Source organism: Lepidochelys olivacea (assembly GCF_965140295.1).
Source record: "Lepidochelys olivacea isolate rLepOli2 genome assembly, chromosome: 11".
NCBI classification, from domain to species: domain Eukaryota; kingdom Metazoa; phylum Chordata; order Testudines; family Cheloniidae; genus Lepidochelys; species Lepidochelys olivacea.
In genome coordinates this window covers 38,625,860-38,647,967 of record NC_140421.1, presented here as the reverse complement: position 1 = coordinate 38,647,967, position 22,108 = coordinate 38,625,860, and the positions used below count along the sequence as shown (strand labels likewise).

General features: G+C 44.3%; 1 protein-coding gene across 1 annotated transcript; it reads right to left on the bottom strand.

Annotated features, from left to right (window-relative positions):
• Position 1: 1 nt before the first annotated feature.
• Positions 2–21,908, bottom strand: NOSTRIN (nitric oxide synthase trafficking; the record flags this gene model as incomplete). Its single annotated transcript, XM_084642745.1, is given in 8 exon segments — positions 2–7; positions 4,490–4,603; positions 4,716–4,814; positions 10,614–10,697; positions 10,700–10,712; positions 13,858–13,941; positions 20,601–20,877; positions 21,733–21,908. Coding segments are annotated over 7 exon segments (495 nt in total). The 5' UTR covers positions 20,696–20,877; positions 21,733–21,908.
• Positions 21,909–22,108: the final 200 nt, after the last annotated feature.

The window sequence follows — 22,108 nt, the reverse complement described above, 5'->3', positions numbered from 1 at the left end:
TTCACACCTAGGAGTTAAAAGGACAAATGAAAAGTATATAGCAATAAAGATTGTCTTTTAATTATTCATTTGTGTTTCTAAGGCAGGTATGACAATGGCTTAGAGGAGAGGTGCACATCTGTGAGAGGGAGGATATCATATCTCATACTGATACGTTTGAGCCTCTTCTATAAACTCAATGCTGGCGTGTAGGAAGACACCTCTTCTACAGAAGAAACAGGGCCCCTTTTATTCCCATGGTCTGTTCTCAACTTTGAGATAAAGCCCCCAATTATAATTTCCACCTGGCTTCTTGCTGACCAAGCTTATCTTAGCAAAAAAACAAGGTTGTCCTTTGTTTGTTCTGCTTCTTAGCTAATATTGTTCACTATTTGCTAGGCCTCTGTCTTCTTGACCAAACTCTGGATTTTGGGCTTGTAAAAAGAGCTGACACAGTCTGTATATCAGGTTGTAACATAAACAGCATATGGATTTTAGCCCTTCAGTTACAATACAGAACTGCATTTTCTTCTTTGAGTAGATGCAGCCATGTATTCATGTAGGTGACTCACAAGTGGTACCCGCAGGAGGAGTCTGTTTAAACAAGGACTGCAGGGCTGCTCTTCCAAAGTGTGTACCATGCAGCATCCACACAGACATGCAGGGAGCTGAGTGTTGGGTGGAAAACTTGACCATAATGCTGAGTCAGGAGGTCAGGATGAAGAGGAAGGGATGTGGGAGGTCAGATTGATAACACAAGGAGGTCAGAGAATCAGCATTGTCTCAGCCAGGCTGCGGTAATGAGAATGAGTTTGGCCTGGTCCAATTTCAGCTTGAGAATGACCTGTGGGATGATTGGAAAAGGAGGAAACCCAAAGAGAAGCGTCAATTCCCAGCTTAAGTGAAAAGCATCAGTCAGGGAGCCCTGGATTGAGGCTCCCTATGGGAGCAAAACAGCCAGCATTTCTTCTGGTCTCTGGTGGCAAACAGGTCAATCGTTGGGATGCCTCTTAGTTAAAAAATGGACTGTAGGATGCTTGATGTCAGATCTGCACTGTCCACTGCCATAAAGAGTCCAAGATCAGGGGACGTCAGACCTGACTGTCCAAGGGATGGCGATTCAGACAATAGACTGAGTTCAGCCACATCTGAAGAGGCTGTAGGCACAGCTTGGCAAATTGGACTACTTGTGTGCAGGCAGATTTATGACCTAACAACTTTAAACATACTTGGGCTGTGGTTAAGGGCTGAGACTGCAGCTCCAGACAAAGGTGGTGAATCAGTCAGTCGGCAGAAATGCTGTCAAAATCACAGAGTCTGTCAGGGCCTCAATGCACTCAATTCTTTGAATTGGGACCAAAGCCGACTTCCCGCTGTTCAGGATGAGACCCAGATGATTGAGTAAGCGTAGCATGAGAGAGGACTTCTTCTCTGGACTTGCCTCTCAGTAACTCACCATCCAGATATGAGAAGATATGAAGTCTCTTCTTTCTGAGGTACGCTGCTACCACAGTCATGAATTTGGTAAAAAACCCGAGGAGCCGAAGAGAGACCAAAGGGGAGCATGGTGTACTGATGGTGCTGGTCCGCCACAACAAACTGAAGAAACCCTCTGTGGTTTGGGAGAATTACTACATGAAGATAAGTGTCCTGAAGCTCCAGGGCAGCAAACCAGCCCTCGGGATTTAACACAGGGCGGAGAGTTGCTAGAGCGACCATCCAGAATCTTGTGTATCTGATGTATTTGTTGAGGTTGCAAAGGCTGAGAATAGGTTTCAACCCCTGCCTTGGGATTGGAAACCAGAAAATACCAGAAGCAGAATCCCTGACTCTGATGCAGCAGGAGAACCTCCTCTACAGCTCCCAAAGCTAGTAGGGACTGAACACGCTTGAGGAGCAATGTCTCGTGAGAGGGGTCCCTGAAGAGGGACAGGGTAGGAGAGTGGGAAGAAAGGATGGAGAGAAGCTGTATAGTATAACCTGATCTAATGGTGTTTCGGATCCTGTTGTCCATGGCAATCGAGTCCCAACCACTAAAAATGAGCTAGCCTGTCCCTGAATAGGGGGGACAGAGCTGGAGAGGTCACAACTGGATCACTGCTCTGGACACAGAAGTTAAAATGGGCTCCTGCCAGATGCTGGGCGAGGGCGGGCCAGCTGGCTGAATCCAGAAGCAGAGGATCTCTGCCTCTGGGATCTATGATCCTTCCTGGGGTAATCCGGTTGCCTCACAGGAAAGGAGATCTGGCTGGAGAAGTGCTGCAGATGGTATTGCTGTTGCTACTGCTGACAGTGATAGTGGTGTCTCTGTATCATTTAAGTATAAACTCTCAAGGAGTGCAAAGTGGCCCGGGAATCCTAAGACACAACTACAACTGTATATAAGAAACAAGTCTCTAGTAACTAAGACAGAATATATGAAGTGAACGAACACCATACAGAGCTCCTACTCCAGCCATGGACAGTGAGAAGAAGCTGATGGGGGGTTGGGATGGTGCCACCCTTATATGGCCAGGGGAAGGGCTAAGGCCAAAAGATGTGAACACCGTCCCAATAGGTATGGCTAGGCAAAGTTCTCCGGCTCTAGTGTGTTGGGCGCACTCACACATACATGGAATACGCGGCTGCATCTACTTGAAGTTCAGGGCCTGATCCTGAGTGGAGGTGAGCACTCCCAGCGTCAAAGGCAAAGGTAATGGGAGCTTCAAGTGCTCACCCCAGTTCTAAAGGGGGCCCCAAATACATTATAAGAGTGACTTTCATACTATGGGCTGTTCCTTAATACCCCTTTCCAAGTTCACATTTTAAGATAATTTGAAGGAAAGAGGAATGACTATATGACTAATTCAAACAATATGAATTCAGTGTAGCCAAACACAACAGTAATAATATTTTGCATTTATATAGAGTTTTTCATTAGCGATCTAGAAACACTTTACAAATATGAATTTGGCCTCACTACTAACCTGTAGCATAGATAATTATTAGAGTAAGTATTGCAAAATATCCTCAGGAGGCAATGGGTAGGGCACAACAGACAGCAGATTTCAGCTGCCCACTTAGGGCATCTTCTCAGCCTTAACATGGGCCAGGATCCTCAGTACTGGAGGGCTCCTCTTGTTCTACCCACTAGGTATGGAATGTCCAGAATTCCTTTGGGATTTATTGGCAAACATTTTCCAGCACCCGGAGTAGGGAAGCTCAGGGATTTAATATATAAACAAGCATTTCAACATGCCATTATGCAGGCTATTATTTTGAGATCTGCTCCCCCTCTGTTTAGCTTGCATATGCATAATAGCAATCCCAGCATAAAGGAATGTTCTCATGACAGACTAAACTTTCCAGCGTATGTAGCAAACTCTTTGCCTGGCAAACTGCTAGAGCAAACTGCGTTGCTTGCATTGCCAGAATTCATCTATTCTATATGAAGTTCAAGGGAATATGTGACAAGTGACAGTAACAGTGTCATTACGATGTCTGACTAATTCTCCTCACTATGCACAGAGATGCACACATATAGCTAGGGATAAGTTAACCAGGGGGTTTGGCCTCCCATTATATTAAATTCATGTAGTATTAAATTCTTTGTCAAGCCTTCCCTTGAGGGCAGAGGCAGCCCTAGTATATGTCTGTGCGGAGCATGGCACAGTGGAGCCCCAACTTGGCTTGGCACTGCTGTAATACCAGTAAAAACCAGCAGCAGCAAACATTTCATTGTGTCATCCTGTTGAACTGCAGCGTCGCTGCATGATGCCCGGGTGTCAGTGCCATGACGCAGCAGCCTTACGGAGGAGCCGCAATCAAAAAAGACTTCTCATCAAAAAAGAAATGAGGGAAAACTGCCTGACCTGGGAGAAAGGAGATGGCAGAGACAGCATCACAGATCAGAAATGGGCACTAGTGACAAAGGGACATAGGGTAAGACCCCAGAGTGTGAAGCCATGCCCAGGGTGGACTGTACCACCTTTGACAGATACCTAGGGGGTCTGTCTCTTTTTCAAACTTGGGCAGAACTTGCATAGCTTGTCATGTCAATTAAATCCTACTGAACTGAACTGAGAATGATAATATTGCAGCATCAGTGGGTGTTGCTATTGTGCTGCGATATCACATTGAGTTACACAGGCACAGGGGCACAATATATTATCTTGTGAAAACTTCATTCCTCATCCTTATTTGTGGCCCCTAAATATACGTCCCCAGAGACCTTCATTCTCCTAATTCATGTCTGCAAGTAACTGCAGCAATGTTAATTAGATTAACCCTTTATGAAACAATTTTGAAAAAATCACTTGCTACATTTTATCTGGCTTTAAGGGTCCAGCTTATGAACAGAATTGTTAATAAAGTGCTCAGCTTTTGGGGTTTACACTTGCACTTTTACTTCTAATTTTCAATCTAGTTTTCTTTATGCTAGCATTCAGGGTACTGGAATGAAAGATAGAACAGATGGTAACAACAGAATAATAGATCACAAGCAAAGCTTCCTTCTTTGCTCTGTACTTACATAACAATCCATTAATAAGAACTCAGATTTGGTTTCAGGAGAGAACACTGACATTTCTTCCAGTAAAGTCTGAATGTCCTTTTCAGCATCCACCTGGCTTATGGCACTATGAATCTGTGTGTGACACGAGAATAATGGCAGAGGATGGGACACCAGTTCAGAATCAGGAACTGCAACAGTGTCAGGGAATTTATACAGGAAACTAAAAATCTTAGGAACTACCTACTGCGATCAAGTTTTGTCCAAAATGGGAAAGGTGCTGGTTATAAGTATTTAGGATATTGCACAGAAGCTGCAATCTTTCCTTCTCCAGGTCTAGAATACTCTGAAAAAAGGATGCCAGCAGTCAGTGGCAGCAAACAAATCAGTGACCACACCTTAGGGACAACCAACCAAAGATTAAATGTTCTGTTGATAGAACAGATCAGATCTTTGGTACAGCTGCTTCAGGAGCCATTCTTCCCCTGCACCTTAAATCTATATAGCTCCTTTTGTTCCAAAGTGCCTTCCACCTTTACACAGAGCCCCACTGATAATGCAGTCATTTCCAGGCTGGAGGACAAAAAATACTGGCAGCATTGTGCAAAAAAGCAATGGGGAAAGTTGTGGCCTTAGGGCAAACCCTTTACTCCTATGAAAAATGCCATGGGGGTATTTAATGTCCATATACAGCATCTCAGATTTGATAGGCTGATCTCACTCACATGCACATACACACATACACCCAGGTCTCATTGATCTTCCTCAGAAAGGAGAAGGGATGAATAGACTGTACTGGAATTTAAACCTCTAAGTCCAGGGTGCCTAAGGGCAAAAGTTAACTCATGATGTAAGTAGACACAATGCCACTGACTTCAATGGATTTGTGCCTCCTTACAGCCAGGTCTAATTTGACCCTAGAAGTTTGAACTCCAGATCTGAGACCACCAAGTCATCCCTCCAGCTATGATAACAGTATTTTGTAAGCTTTTAGTTTTGAGCCACCAAGGACCATCTCCTTTCTGTACACATGCAACTCCCATTAAAGTTCACCAGCATCCCAATACACTAACATCACCATGTTTGGTACTACTGTCAGCATAGCTTTGCCAAAGCTAATCATAAGCCAGAAGCTGCTTGCTCGTTATGAGACTGCATGATCCATATTCCTCTGCAGTCTTATGCCTGCCCCTCAGTTAACACTGAACATCAGTCTATGACGCTCAGTTCCCAGCATCCTAGCTGCAATCCTCTGGTTACCGGGTGGCCTGGTGTCTCAAATGCCATTCTTTCTGATGCAGGGACATTCTAAGAGCTGCCTATAGGGTATGCCTACACTGCTCTTAAAAACCCGTGACTGGCCTGTGACTCGGGTTCATGGGGCTTGGGCTAAGGAGCTGTTTAACTGCTGTGTACACATTTGGGCTCGAGCTGGAGCCTAAGCTCTAGGACCCTGACAACTGGGAGTGTTCCACAGCTCGGACTAAAGGAAGTACTTCTTCACACACACTCAGTCAACCAGGGGAACTCGTTACCAGGGGACATTGTGAAGGCCAAAAGTATAACTGGGTTCAAAAAAGAATTAGATAAATTCATGAAGTATAGGTCCATCAATGGCTATTTGCCAAGATGGTCCAGGGTGCAGCCCCATGCTCAGGTGGTCCCTAAACCTCTGATGGCCAGATGCTGGGACTGGACCACAGGGAATGGGTCACTTGATAATTGCTCTGTTCTGCTCATTCCCTCTGAAGATCTGGCATTGACCACTGTCAGAAAACAGGATACTGGATTAGATGGACCATTGGCCTGACCCAGTATGGTGATTCTTGTGTTCTTATGAAAAACACTGAATGGTCTGGAACAATTCTGAGTATGTAATAAATACTGTATCTCTCACTGGCCAGGGTAATGTTTAACAGGCTTTAATTAGATTTGAGAGTAATAATTAAAGTGATCTATGTCTACTTGTGAAAAGAGGTTGGCATAAGTTTATGGCTAATTCAGTTGTGCAGAGGGGGAATCCATAGCACATTTAATGAACACTTATTTCTGATTACCTTTTTGGTCAAACTGTAAACTAAGCTACAAGAAAAGTCATTTTAGTAGACAGCCAGTAGTGTACAGAGCTGTAGTCCAATGGCCTGAGCACAGGTCTAGGAGCTATGAACTCTCAAGCAGTGTCTCTGGCACCCACTGCTTTGTGACTGGAAGCAAGTCACTTAACCTCCCTGCCTCAGTTTCCCCATTTGTAAAATAGCGATAACGATAATGAGTTGTAGGGGTTCGATCATGATATGTACTTACTGTATCTCACACTAGTTTTTTGAGAATTAATTAGTCAAGCGGCCAAATTCATCTGTAGTGTAACTCAGCATAGTGTCTACAGTGGGGATCCACCAGGGATGAAGTTAGTTCTATGTGTCTAAAGCATTCCAAAAATGAAAAGTGCTATATTTGTGCTACTCCAATGCACTCAGCTTCACACAAACAACACAGACAAGACACTCACTCTAAAACAGCAAACAGAGGGTAGACAGCAGTTTAGATAATTTGCCATGGAAAAGACTTTTAAAGATAAAAGTATAAAGTGCAAAGGTAGTGTCAATCAATAGGACAAGTTTGGCTTGCACTGCCAAAGTCCTGCCTCCCATACTCAGTATTAGTTTTGGCGGCTTTACAATCTTCCACAATAAGCTGCATCACTGCTAGCGTGCACCTCTCCCTTCCTGCTACCACTGCCAGCTTCATATGGAGAATCAATGAGGAAATTTCTTCTACACAGATTCAGGTTCTGCGTAAGCAGAGAAGGTGCCCTTGAACACTGCCATAGCTCAGTTCACCTAATATTTTATAGTCTAGCACACAGACTGAACTCTCCACCAGAGGTCAATCTGTGATGTGTTTAATGTTAAAACAAGAATAACTACCCTAGACGGGATACAGCAGAGTGAATTCAACGGGCTGCCTCCCTTTCCATGCCAACTTTTATTTCTGTCCCCTTGAGTTTCTGATGGGGAACCAAGTGCATATGTCAATTCACACATACAATCGGATAATTGACAATAGGCTCCAAGATTATCTCCACTTAATTAGCCCATAATTGTAAGCTAAAGACTTATCCTCCTATTTCCCATTGACTAGCGTTATGAGAGTGTATGATATTAAAGACCGTGTCATTATGCCAATGAGGCAGATAAGAGACGTATGTGAAGGGAGATACAGAGAAAGGGGAAAGATAAGGAGAGGGCAAAAGAATGAAGCATCTTTCTCTCTGAATTTCCTAAAACTGCACTGCAAGAGAACCTGAGGAAATTTTATAAAGGCAAAAAGTACAAGCCTCTTGACCTATGGCAAAGAAGACTTGCGCCATGCGCCGCAGATTAAATAAGTACGAAGAAAGTCTGAAGACCAAAAAACAGCAGCGAAAAGAGCGCCTGTACCCTATCCGGAAGTTTGCTGTTAAGGCATAAACCCTTTGCATACCATGGATCTGTCAATTATATTGGCTAGCTTTTTCTCATTAAACATCTCGTTGTTTGGAAAAAAACAAAAAATCCCACATTCCCTTACTGCAGTATTTGGGGCTGTTTCTGAGGCAGTATGAAACAATGATACTTCAGAGAAAGGAGTAAAACCAGGGTTGTCTTATTCCTTCACAAATACCAAATACTAATTTTCACAATGAATATTCAGACACTAATTATCTTATTTATATTGCTGTAAATTAGGAGTATCTGTATTGAAGTAAATGGATTTACACTGGTGTGAAACTGGCATGAGATCAGAATCAGGCTCACAGTCTTTGGAAAAATCTCAGATAGAGACAGAACCACAACAGAAAGGAAACAAAATTACTTGCTTGATAGCTATTTTCTAAAGCTGTCTCCCAAGTCAGTCTAGTTTCGTAGCCAGATATATTTTTTTGAAAATAATCTTCATCTTCCTTTGTCATTTTTGTTGCTGATTTTTCTAGCCTTCTGAGCAACTAAGGTAAAAATATAAACGTATATTTATAATCATAAATATTAAGGCAAACACAAAAGAGATTTTGCACATGAATATAATATTCTATTTCCTTCATTCACTTAAGACATAAACCGTGAGCCTGATTCTGATCTCTTGACAGGTGTAATTCTGCCAGCTTCAGTGATTACCAGGATATGTACGCAGGTGAAACCTAAAGCAGGACCCGTGCTACCTAGACTACAAAATTACATAATATCAGAGTCATATCTAGCTAGAAGATACTCAGGCCATGGACACAAGTGATCACCAAATACAGGAGAAGAAGCTGAGGTTTAGAGAACTGAAAACAAGTGTGGGAGGCAGAAACACCTAAATTCTTATCTTGGCATAGCTGCTGCTCTTAGTGTGGTCTTGGTCAACTCAGCCTTTCCGTGTCACATTTTATCCACCTGTAGAAATGATGACAATAATGTTTATCTACCTTCCTACCTACCTCATGTAGGGACTAATTAGCGCATGGACAGCAGTCTGAAGTTATAAATCGCCTATTTACTTAAAGCATTTCTATCTATATTCTGTCTGCTTTTCACTCTTTTCTAACACAGGGAACTTAACCTTGGAAGAAACATTTCCTAATGGTGCTTGAACAAATTATTTGTATCCTTAGTGATTTTATTGCTCTGATCAGTTTGTTAACAATTCACATGTTGGCAGTTGAGAGTCTGACAGGCCAGTGGAAGGCACATTTTAAGGAGAGGAGGAAGTTTGCTGTTAAGGCATAAACCCATTCTTTTGCCCTCTCCTGGATTTGAAATGCAGTTTTACCTCTAATTGCAAATCTAAATTATAGGGAAAACTTTGGTTAAGTGGTTGAACTTATTCCTTTGATATCATCCCTAAATTAATCTCTTCTCCTTTTAATGTGCTCATTTCTGTGGCTAAAGAAAAGAATCCAACGGGATGTTGCATTGAGGGGGCCTTGAATAGTCCAGGTTACTGTTTACTAGAAAGGCATCTTTTGTGAAAGACACAGTGGGAGTCCATCATTAGCTTGGGAGACTCTCAGCTGCAGCTGTTCTGATTGCTTTTAATTGGCTTTCACCTTCTTTTGTTTATTTCTTGGTACAGGTCTTGTTCTCACAGAGTTCTAGAACTATGTAAAAGTTGGGTCTAGTTAAAAGTCACATAATTAAAGAAAGAATATCTGTTTCACAAATAATACCTTTTATTCCTACAACTGAAAGAATTTTAAAACCTAGCTCACTTTTCACCTTTGTTATTCTTTACTCTTGATTAGTTTGGGGCAGTGATTATTGTCTCATCTTATTATTCTTTGTAGACTAAAAGAATTTACAGGGACCCACCCAGACCGAGGCCGCATTGTACTAGGCACTGCACAAAATCTGCCTAAGGATTTTATACTCTCGCCCATCACAGTGGTATCTAAGAGCCGTCCACTTCAAATCAATAGTGATAGTGAAAGCCCTAGTGTTCTTCGTAGAGTCTCTGGCATATCTCCCATTTCAGGGTCAAAACTCTAGTTGGGGAAGGGGTTTGGGCTTTGTTTTAAAAAAAATAGATAAAGGTTGGAGGGGAAACAGTCCCTGAGAGGTAAAGTGATGTGACCAAGGCCAAACAAGAGATCAGTGTCAGAACCGAGAACAGAACCCAGCAGTCCAGTACCTATCCACCAGACCACATTGTCTCTCTTTGGACAACAGAAACAGACTAGTCAGTTTAACTTTTGCTGCTAGCCAGTTGCAGTTTGTGGCTGCCATGCACCAGCACAAAGCTATAACCTTTCGGTTCCGGACACCTATTCCCATTGGAATTTCTAATAGTCTGACAGTTTGTCAACACTGGCCACTAGGCCTGTTTTAAAGCAGCTTTGCTGCCAAATTATTCCCATCCCAATTGAGGGTATGGACCTGAGTCTTTTGTGAAGCATATTTTTTTTAAAATTAATTATTTAATTTTGAGTGGCCTAGCTTGGAGTATGCTTTAAAAACGGGTACTTTACAAAACAAATACAAAACAAATTGAATCCTCTTTGAGATGACAGAGAGGTACATATGAAGCAAAAGTAGTGCCTGATTTTCTTTTCTTATGTAGCCATGGATGCTCTAAGTACATCCATTGCACAGATTTATGTACACAGTTGGCTCTACAGAGGAGTTACCTTCTGCTGCTTCTTCCCTGTAGCAAATTGCTTGGTGTTTTCTACACAACGGAAGAGTGCTTCACGTTCCTTGGTAAACCGCATTCATTTCCTCTTGGCCTACAGACAAACACACCAATAAAAAAGAGTCAGGTGTAGAGTGCCAACAGACAGTCCTGAAATTGCCAAGCAGAACGGCTGCAGAGCTTGCTTGACGTTTCTAGATCTCACAGGAATTATGCTTTCAATTCCTGCCCTCTCCACAAATCTTCCTGCACTGATGAAGAAGTTGTAACTGATACCACTTTATTGTCTGTTGTGACCAGAAATCCTGTATGTTCTCTCACATCTTTGGTATTTTGGAGAAGGTTGCAGCCCTTACAAAAACACTAAAAAGCGACGCAAGCAACAAATACCATTTCCCTTGGAGACAAATCCGCACAAGGCTTGTTTGAACCCCGTGTGTCTTTGCTTACTAGCCACTTTTGGCAATGCAATAAGTGAAAATCATGTCACCTGAGTCAAACACTAGTATAGGGCTTGGCACAGAGGAACTGCACTGGGGAATGAGGGTGGTGGGAGAGCAATTGGTAGGCTGAAGAATGGGAACAGAGCCACATCCACCACTTCTGTAGCCTCAGAGTTGCACTACCCTGCACTCTGTAGCCCGCTCCGCTTTGAGCGATGCCCTGCAATGGCCATTACATGCATACTCTCATTCTGCCTTTACTGTGTCTTGTGCAGGTGTGGCACAGCGCTAGGAGAGAGCTCGAAAAAACCATCTCCACGAGGGGCATAGCTCCCAGCGCTGGTGCACTGTCTATACCGGCACGTTACAGAGCTGAAACTTGCAGTGCTCAGGGGGGGTGTTTTTTCACACCCCTGAGCGAGACAGCTGCAGTGCTGTAAAGTGCCAGTGTAGACAAGCCGCCAGAGTCTGCCCCACCTCCGAACTGGCATGTCCACTCCACACAAGGGGAATGTGTGCCTGAAATATTCATTTTCTGTTAAATTAGTGTTACCTTCATTCCCCCCAACTTTGGGTCCCAGCTGCCGTAGAGGAGTAGGGAGAGAGATTCAGACACTCCAAAAGGAGCAGAGGGCCCCCAGATCCCAGAACATACAGTGGGCAAGGAGCAGGCTTCAGATCCCTACAGGGGGGTAGGGCTCCCCCAGATCCCAGCACATACATGGAAGGGTAGAATTTAGGACTGACAGCCTTCCCCGGTCCTAAGCCCCCAAGTGTCCTCTGCTACCCCTCATTCTCCAACCCCTCCTGTCTTCTCCCCTCCCATTCCCCCTAATCTCTACCCCTCCCCCTTACCTGAGCCCTCCAACCCATCTTTCCTCCCCATCACCCATTCCCATACGAACCCCATCCCTCACTGCAGACCCAAACTCCTCTTCCGCTATTATCATCTACTGCCCCCCATTACTCCTCCCCTCCCAGTGAGCATTCACGTGTAATGTATTTTCTTTTCAAAAATAGTTTCCGTGTCTTCTGAATATTCTGCTGTACGCAGTTTACATTTCTCCAAAATAAAATATATTGACAGAGGCAGATTTTCCCCAAAACTTTACAGTTCATTCTCAGATTTCTGCCCAAGGTGGGCGTCAAACTTCAAAGTTGCTAGAATCTTCAAAGTTGCTGGGGGGTTTTCCTGAGGACCGTATCTCAAGACTGCCTTGCATCAAATGACCCCACCTTTGGATCACTATCCCTACCCTGTACTCCATAAGGCATAGCAAATTTCAAGACAATCCGTGTAAGCATACAGATTTTAGAGTGCTTAGCAGCACCCATCCTTGAAACAGGACAGGCTTCCCAACCTTAACTAGACCAGAGCTGGCGTTCCGTTATAAGATTGTATGAACTAGAGAGAGCACAGAAGGCTCAGAAAGGCGTTAAGTGTCCCATTCATCTCAATAAGATGTTCTCAGCTGAAAGAGAATAGCTCACACCCCACAAGACACACCAAATGTCAAGGCAATCTGAGCATGCGGGTGGATTTTAGAGCACTTAGGCCTGTCTAGTTTTACACAGAAAGGCAGTCTCAACTGCAGTGGAGTTGTCGCTCTGACATAACAAATACCGGAGATCTGTTCCCTCCCCATGTGGTCTATGACGATGAATTTTATGGGTTTCAGAGTAGCAGCCGTGTTAGTCTGTATTCGCAAAAAGAAAAGGAGGACTTGTGGCACCTTAGAGACTAACCAATTTATTTGAGCATGAGCTTTCGTGAGCTACAGCTCACTTCATCGGATGCATACCGTGGAAACTGCAGCAGACTTTATATACACACAGAGAATATGAAACAATATTGTATATAATGTGTATATAATGTGTATATAAAGTCTGCTGTAGTTTCCACGGTATGCATCCGATGAAGTGAGCTGTAGCTCACGAAAGCTCATGCTCAAATAAATTGGTTAGTCTCTAAGGTGCCACAAGTCCTCCTTTTCTTTTTGCAAAGACAGACTAACACGGCTGTTACTCTGAAACCTTCATTAGCTTTTGCAGGATGACTCGGGACACCATCGAGCAGTTCTGATTCCATCCACTAGGGGCCAGGGCTACAGACACACAGGAGCTGATTCAAGTTTGATTCTAGAAGTGGTCAAAGAATTTGGTTGACATGTGCTTAATTTTTTTTATGCCAGTTCAACCCTAATTATTACATAGGATCTTCATCTCCAGATCCCTTTCTCTTATTAAACACCTAGGGCCAAACCCATAATGGTGCTGAGCTCCTGCTAGCTGTTTAGCTGGTGATCAGTGCCTTTTAGAGTTGTCCTATACCGTCCTCCACTGCAGTCTAGAAGTTGGGAAGCAGTTTTTTGAAAAGTGTTGTATTGACTTTTTGGATATTGGAAATATACTACAAGTCTAAGGAATGTTGGTCAGCTAACATAATATTGGCTATTAAGAATTAGTGTATTGTGTGCACTTAATCACACAGCAAAGTGCTAGGAGTTTGTATATACCAGCTGGATGTCAGATGTGAAAAGAATTTAACTTGCTATTTTAGCCATCCTGGCTATTGGAACTGAGATTTTTGGTAATTACACCCCCATACAATTAAGAGTGACTGGTGTGTTGTGCTCAGATGGTTTTCATTCCTTTGCATACTGTTGGATGTTTTATACATACTAAAAAAAGAAATCACTGTTTACGAATGTGAAGATTAAAGAAGAGGAAGAGCCTATGCTGTACTCTTTTCATTTACACTCCATCTCATTTTTGAATTTGGTAGATGTTACTTACTTCAGCTTCATCTTGTCCAAAGCTTTGGTAAGCTTGTTAGCCAGCTTTTCCAGTCCTTTGGCATAGCTAATTTCTGAGGTAGCCCTGTCAATACAATAATAAAAATCATAATGCAATTCAAACATTACCTGACCTGTAAGCTTTGAACAGGTCTGCCTGAGCCAAAGATTTGGTGCTTACAACCAAAGAAAATTGCTCCAACATAAAAAAGGGAGTGATCTCATAGCGAAGATACACATATGCAGATCTTTCAGCCACACAGGCATATTCAGCAAATCACAGTAGCTCTGTAACACCATATGATTGTATAACGTATCGTGACTCAATTAACATAGAGTACTTAACCTAGCTGAGAACAATGGCAATGACACAAATCAGGTCAGCTTTTACTACCCGTACAGGATTGAACTCCAGGGGATACTAGGATATTGTCTAGATAATATCAGACAGCAAAACTTTTATTATTAATTATTATTATTTTGTGGTTATGAATAGACCGTAATTAGGTCTATTCAAACATTATGTATAAATTCCATACAAAAGACCTACACTAAAAGAACATGAAGGTTTTGACAAGTCAAGCACTCAGAAGTTAGGAAACGCCAGTATTAAGGTTGCCCGTGGAACCTTAATTTGGCACCCTTGTGCATTTGCACTATAATATAGTCTTTAATTATATGATCACATGCTATTTTTTCACAGGACCCCTTCCTCATTCAGTGCACAGGATGGATGGTGCTTTGGGAATGAATCGGGTTTGTACTGTTAATTAGGCTATTGTCGCAGTCTCCTTGCCCAGCCAGACCAGTCAACAAGCCAGAGCAGAGTCCAGGACACAGACACCGGCTTTTCCCTTTGCACAGGGGTGCCCTGCCACACTTCACTCCTTCCCACAAGGCTTTGCTCTTGTCCCACCTTTTTCTGCTCACTCCCGTGAGCACGTCTCATCCCCACTACTTCCCCTCCCTCCCAGCATCTTCTACATGCCGCAGAACAGCTGGTTGCAGTGAGCGGGAGGTGCTAGGGGGAAAGAGAGGAGCTGGCTGCTGGTGGGTGCTACACACCCGCTAATTTTTTTTCCATGTGTGCTTCAGGGCTGGAGAACCCACAAAGTTGGTGCCTATGGTCCAGGACCAGGTCTAGACACATAAAATGGCAAAACATTTAGATGGTGAAGTTAAAGAAGATACAAATAGTGTTAAGTGGATTTCCCCTCATCTAAAAATTAATATATCTACAATTGGGAAATCTGCACTGAGCAAGGGCCTATGCTAACCTTTATTGGCTCTCTCATTTTTACATTGGCTGATTTTCAGATTCATCTCTACATGCCGGACCAGTTCTTTTACTGACTTGCCTTTGTGAATTTTTTTTGGACTGGGTACAGCAGATCAGGGGCCCAATTCATTATTGTCTTTCCCCTTATGTAGTGATTTACATCAGTGCAAAGTACACCAGAACTTCAACTGGTAGAAATTGACATTCCCTTTATTGGTGCTATTTTGATTCATATCAGGTTAGAATCTGGTCAATTGACTGTAGAGTGGGTAAAAATTGTTACCAGACTGATTTAGCAGTATCTGACATCTACCTTACACAGGTGGAAATGATTGTAAAAGGCACAGGGAAGCTGAGAATCATGCCACATATGTTAACTTTTGGCTAAGACGTCTAGGAAGCAGCTGATCCACATTTTAGAAGCTGGAAAGATACTAGTGAGGGAGAAGTAGAAGAAATGGAAGAGAAGAAGCCTGATATATTTGTCCATGATTTATTAGCTGTCTGAATTAACTCTGGGTGCATTTAATTCAAATATTTAGTTCATGTAAAAAGTGAGTGGATAATTAAGAAGCTTGTACTTAAGCTCATAACAGCAGCCTAACAGAAGGCAAACTTGATAGTCTAAATCCACCCTACTGTAGCACCATTAAAGGAGTACATCAGGGATGAATTTGGTCCACTGTATTTTTTAGATTAATTCTGGATATTCTGTTGCAAACCATTTCCTGCTGACGACTTTGCTGAGCAGTTTGTAAAGTCAGGGAAGCATAGGGTGATCAGACAGCAAATGTGAAAAATTGGGAGTGGGGAGGAGGTGGGGAGTAATAGGAGCCTATATAAGAAAAAGACCCAAAAATCGGGACTGACCCTATAAAATAGAGACAGCTGGTCACCCTGGGAAGCAAGCTGGTAAAATTAAATTTCCAAAGAATAGATCTTCAAAAAAACCTCCTCTGATGTGAAATAATACGAAAAGTCATCTGCAGTATTGCAGCAATTATCTGTCATTTTAGGCTCCAGTCCTCACCCGTATTGGTCCATAATTCTGTAATCCAGGCTGCATGGGATGGCACTGAAGCAGACATCACCCTTTCTAAGTGTTCTGCACCATCATAAATCAGTTATACCCAGTTTGTATTCAACGTTCATGTAATTTACATAAGAAAATTGGTTTACATCTCTCAGCCATGCATGCTGGCTTTCACCAAAATGTAATTTAACAACATGGGTTCTTGGTACAGAACAGGAAACTCAGAATATGAAGAGAGGGAGCCTGACAAAGAGACAAGAGAGACTGAAGGGAAGGGAAGGAGCCTGGCAAAAATGAGGGAAATAAACCCAGATTTGCGAACAGCCCTCATCGCCCACTACTGAAATATACTAAAAATCCTGGTCCTGCATACTGAAGGTCTGACTCAAGTAGCCAGAATTTACACAGCAGCTAATCCAAGATGACACTGATGCTGGCAGCATTATCAGGGTAATATTTTCACAAGGACAAAAATGGTCTTGTTCAATTTCTCTAAAAAGAAAAGGAGTACTTGTGGCACCTTAGAGACTAACCAATTTATTTGAGTATAAGCTTTCGTGAGCTACAGCAAAGTGAGCTGTACTCCTTTTCTTTTTGCAAATACAGACTAACACGGCTGTTACTTCAATTTCTCTGTTGGTCTTCTGCAACGGCAGGCAAGTAGGTCTTTGCTAGCTAGGATTTACAAGTAAAATATTATTGGTGCTCTGAGGCAGTGGGATTTGCAAGATGATAAACCTGTATCCCCTGGAATAAAATAAAAGGGACCTAAGACAATTCAAACCCCCATGCAGGGCTTGAGTCTCTCCTCACTTAGGGCCTGCTCCTGCCTCCATGGGAGTCAGTCCTGTTGAACACTGGGAGATGGATCTGGTCCTTGCACTGGTAGTATTACACCATTATAGCTTTTTTGACTTCCATGGACATACTCCCGATTGGCACTGGTGGAAGTGAGACGATAACCAAGCTTGGAGCATGAAGTTTGCCTGGTCTTGGTCCCCATAAACACATTGGGCTAAATTCTGCTGGCTCTACATGGATATACACCGTGTGAGAGCAGAATTTGGCTCAATGGGCTTTCCCCAGGTGCAAGATACAGTCACCTGTTGTTCAGAAAAGCAGCTGAGATGTTTTTCAACACGCTGACAATGCATTGCCATTTTAGTGAATCTGGACTGCACTTGTGTTCATGAGAACACCATGCACATTTTGTGAGACTTTGAATTTTGTTGCCATTAAGACAAATATCTTACCCTCTTCGGAGCTGCCATGTCCCTGCCCCCTACACTCTGATGGAGGCTAGTCAACCTGGCATAGTGAATAGAGTCTGTAATAATAATGGGAATCCAGAGAAACACTGATTGCGTGGGCAGAAAGATGACAATGGGCTCAGCTCTGCAGTTACTCTTCGAATTCCAGTGGCCTGGGGAACAGCCTCAGGCACAGGCTCAATAGTTAGAGAATGTATTTCATCGTGCAACTGCCATCCATTTCCTGGGTGCTGAGAAATGCCTACCGACGGATTGTTTCTCTGTGAGGTTGGCACTTAATGTACCACCTGTCCAAGTAAAAAAGGGAGAGAGAGAGAAGGCAGGGACAGAGTGGCCCAGTGGACGTGGGACTTAAGAGGCTTGGGGTCTATGCCCAGCTTTGGCACTGGCCTGCTGGGTAACGTGGGGCTGGTCACATCGCCACTGTGTGCCTCAGTTTCCCCATTTGTAAAATGATGATAATGCTATTTTTCCCCTCTATTGTAGAGCACGTTGGGAATCTCTGGATGAAAAGTGCTGCGTAAGAGCTTGCCTCCTTAAATTAAATGAAGACCAAATGAGAGCAAATTTATTTTGCCAGCTTTCGCAAACATGTCTGTAAAATGACAAGCTTTTGTGTTGCTGGCAAGAAGCAGCTCTTTCAAAGCCACTTTAGGAGGACAAGTGTAATTAAAAAGGAAGATGCTCTTTAAAAAGAGCCCAGATTGGAAAGAGAGCTGCTGACTAGATTAATACACGACAGAGGTGATTAAATATTTATTTTCAAATTTAATTAAGAATTGCATTTTGCTGTTGAACTTCAGGTTGATTTTTTATGTAGGTAGAGGACAAAACTTTGCCTAATTACGGCAAGACAGCCCATGGCCAAGCAGTTATTAGACTATCTTAACCAGCAGTTTTGGAACCACTGAACATCACCTGCATAGCATTTCTCTCTCTCTCAACTGATAGACAACTGGAGAAGACCTGTGGTTTGATTTCCCACCCAGGTTCAAACTGGCCATTTTGTAGAGGTATCAAAATCTATGTTTGTGTTTCTGGAACTGCAGTAAATCTAAGTTATTCCCTATCAACTTCCAACTGTTCAGAAATGATGTACAGCCAGCATGCAAATCTGCCGTACAAAGGAGGCTGCATATGTACTGCATTGCAGTGGTAGGTCCTGCCTTACTTGTGGTGAGACAAACTTCTTGAGATAGAAGGTTAGATTATTAAGTTTAGTCTCTAGGTATCATGCTATGATTTTCTTTTATCTATAATCCTTTTGCTTGCACTATTCTTATTCATTATCTCTTGAATCTTAAATCTTGGATAATCAACTTGTTGTTTTCATTATAAATACATCTCATTGCTGTGCTATTGGAGAAGGAGCTGATCCTGAGCGGACTCACACATGCCGTAGGGTACACTGTTCCCATGGGGACAGCAGACACGGTATGACTGTGAGTGTTCATTGGATAAAGGGGCTGGACACTCCACGGGAATACTTCAAAGGGGCTCAAGGACTGGGGTGCACCTACTGCTAATCTGCAAGGCAAAGTAAGGGCTGGCCTGAAATTGATCTTTAAATGAGACAAGCCATGATTTGAAGAAAGTATACACACACACACACTCAGAAGGAAGGGTGTCATTTACTGAATCATTAATATCACTTTCCGCAACTCTCCTTCAAGTACAGACCCTGCCTGGCTTATGAGATCTGGTGCAGCCAAGGAGGCATGGCGGCTAACTCTTACCTTCAAGTTGTTGTCTTTGTTATAAAGTCCTGCTTCCAAACATTTAGAAGTTTTCATATAATTAGGTAATAACGGACTTATTCCTGATCCTCCTCACTGTGGACTTTATGAAGACAAACTCTGGCCATACAATGAACATTTTATATGTGTAGTAGTAGAGAGCTGCACACAGCCTATACCATCAATATACAGGTGTGTATTGTAAACGCAGCCCTTAAAAATCAGGGAGGATTTTGCTGTTTATGTAACTTCCTCTTTGTTAATGTGGACCAAATAGAAGCTCTGGTGTGGGAAAATATCCTTGCATTTGATCTGTACACCTCTCACTTCAAACTAGCCTCAGTGTCAATATGCTCTTCTTTTAGGGCTAGACTGTGATTAGCAGTCAGCAAGGGAGGCAGTGCAGGAGACACAATCTGCCCACAGCTCCAGGAGGTACGGGGACTACACCTGCTGCCCCATGTTTTATGATCCATGGCCCTGCCCCCATTGCAGTGGCTTCACCCTAGAGAGCAATCCTGGTGCTTCCAAAGCAGAGACAATACTTGTTCCTGAGCCTCAGGAAGGAGGCACACAGTGGGAGGCAGCCTGCTCATCTGTACAACTGTCAGGCAAATTCTAGCCCTTAATATACGATGTGCTTACAGCCAAGTTTCACAGGGATCAATCTTAAGGCTCCAGGTGTTAATTGAGAATATAAATGGAAGTTAAATAATTTGATTTGCATAAAGCGAATTATCCTAAATTTGAATAAGCCCTAGAATATGAAGACTAATGGACAACTAATTAACAATGCATTTTTCACACAGCTGTGATCTAAGATTTTAAGTTCCAGAGGGAAGCATAATAATTGGTGAGATTTTGCATCGCTAAATTAGCCCAAATTGCATTCTAGTGTCATATTTGTCACTTCCAGAAATATTCGTGCCCTCTCCCTTTACACCATTCAAGGTTTAATGTGCTCCCCTTTGAGGCTCCTTGTTAAAATGAAAAAATAGAAATGGATAATATACATTTTGTTAAAGGCGAGGGTGAGGTTATTAGTTTTGGCATGTATGAATGTGACCATGCAAGAACAATCCTGTTTACATTACCTGTCTTGTCACTAATTACACCAATTTATGAAAGACTATAAACATTGTGGTTAAGTTTAATAAAAACTGAGGGGAAAAAGCGATGGCTTTATTATCAAAACCCATTCTGGACCTTCCTTACACACAGACCCAGAAGGTCTCCTTCCTCACAGAAACCATGGATGAGGACAACTTACCCTAGGGCTAGGTTTGGTGCTATAAATACATTGCCTAACCTCCTCAATGGGGCAGGAATGGCTGCTGCAGAGCGGGAGCAGGGAGGAAGCCAGAACGCTCAGCATACAATAACGCTCTCTGGGCAATCCTTGCCCTTACCATGGTGGGTACCTACCTTACCAGAGCAGATTCCTCCATGCAGATTCCAGGGCTTCCACCGATAGTGGCATGGATAGCTACTGAGACAACAGCAACTGGCATCCCCAACATGATTGCACATTTTGATTCCCTCCACATGAAGTCATAGTGTCAGGAGCTACCACTGGTCTGAGAAGTAGCAATGTACATGGTTGTTTGCCACAGGGTTTTAGCCTCTGTCCTAAAGAAGCAGGAATCTTCTGTTCCTCTCCCAGCAGCTGCACCAAGATCCAGTTGAGCGCCAACATTGCCTTCTGTGTGCAAAGAGAATTCAGGGGGCTCAGGGGCAGTATGCTGGGGAACCCCAGGCCCCCTCCACATTATCTCTAGCCATGTACGCTGCTGGCTTCCCACCATGCTGTGTAAGTGAAGGGGGCATCTCGGCCATGGGCAGCGCTAGATGTTAGACACACTATATTGGCCAAACTCCCACATAATTAAACCTCTTAATGAAACCCCTAGACACGCAAGGACTTAAATTATGCATTCTTTTTTTTAAAAAAAATTCTATGCTCGCCTACTCGGAGGCTATGTCTCCGCTAGGAGCTGGGCTAGGGATTACCCACCTTGCGGCCATGCACTCGCGCTAGTTCGCACTGAGTTAGCACAGGCAGGGACAGCCCCGCAGCCGCGGCAGCGCCCGGAGCGGAGCTGTGCAGAGCGCAACACCCCTGACCCTGGTGGCCAGGCACTCGGCCATGCCCACAGCCGGACTCACACATTCGGCACAGCACCTTCAGCGGCCCTCCCTGCGCTCCGCAGGAAACACCCACCCCGCCCCCCGACCAAGGCCAGCACGGCTGGTTCCACAGCCGCTGACCCCACTGGCCAAACCCTGAAACCATCTCGTCCCCTTCTCTGCCCCAGCTCTCCCCTAGCCCGCCCACTGCTCCTACCCCCAGCCGCCCCGGAACTCCCGTGCCTCTGCCCCCGCGCCCCGGGTCCGCCCCGCAGCAGCGCTGCCCACAGGCGGAGCAGCCCCAGGGCAGCGGCGGGGCCAGGGCGCAGCCTCCCTGGGAAAGCATGACCCTCCGCCATGCACGGTGCTGCCAGCCCGAGCTGGGGCGCAGCCCGCCTGCCCCTGGTGAGGCGCAAGGGGGGGCCCCTACCTCTCCGCACGCCCAGCGGTCCCTGCTGCCCTTCCCGCAGCCCGGCGCGGCGGCCACACGCCGGCTCTGCCGGTGCAAGCGAACGGGGCGCTGGCCGGGCCCCCCGGCACAGGGCAGAGGCAGCGGGGCGCCTGAGATTGGGACGGGGCTGGGACGCTCCCAGCGCCTCCGGCAGCTGTTCCACCCAGCCACGCTCACAGCGCCCCCAGGCGGGCTGGCTCGGACGCTCCCCCTGCTTGCCCCTAACCCCACTTGTCACGTTTAGGTGCCGCTACAGGGCCGGCGTCCCCAGGCATGGGCCTACTGTGCCGGACTGGAAATCCGGCCCCGCCCAAGCCGCTACCGGTGCTGCTGCGGTACGCTGCCATTTATACTT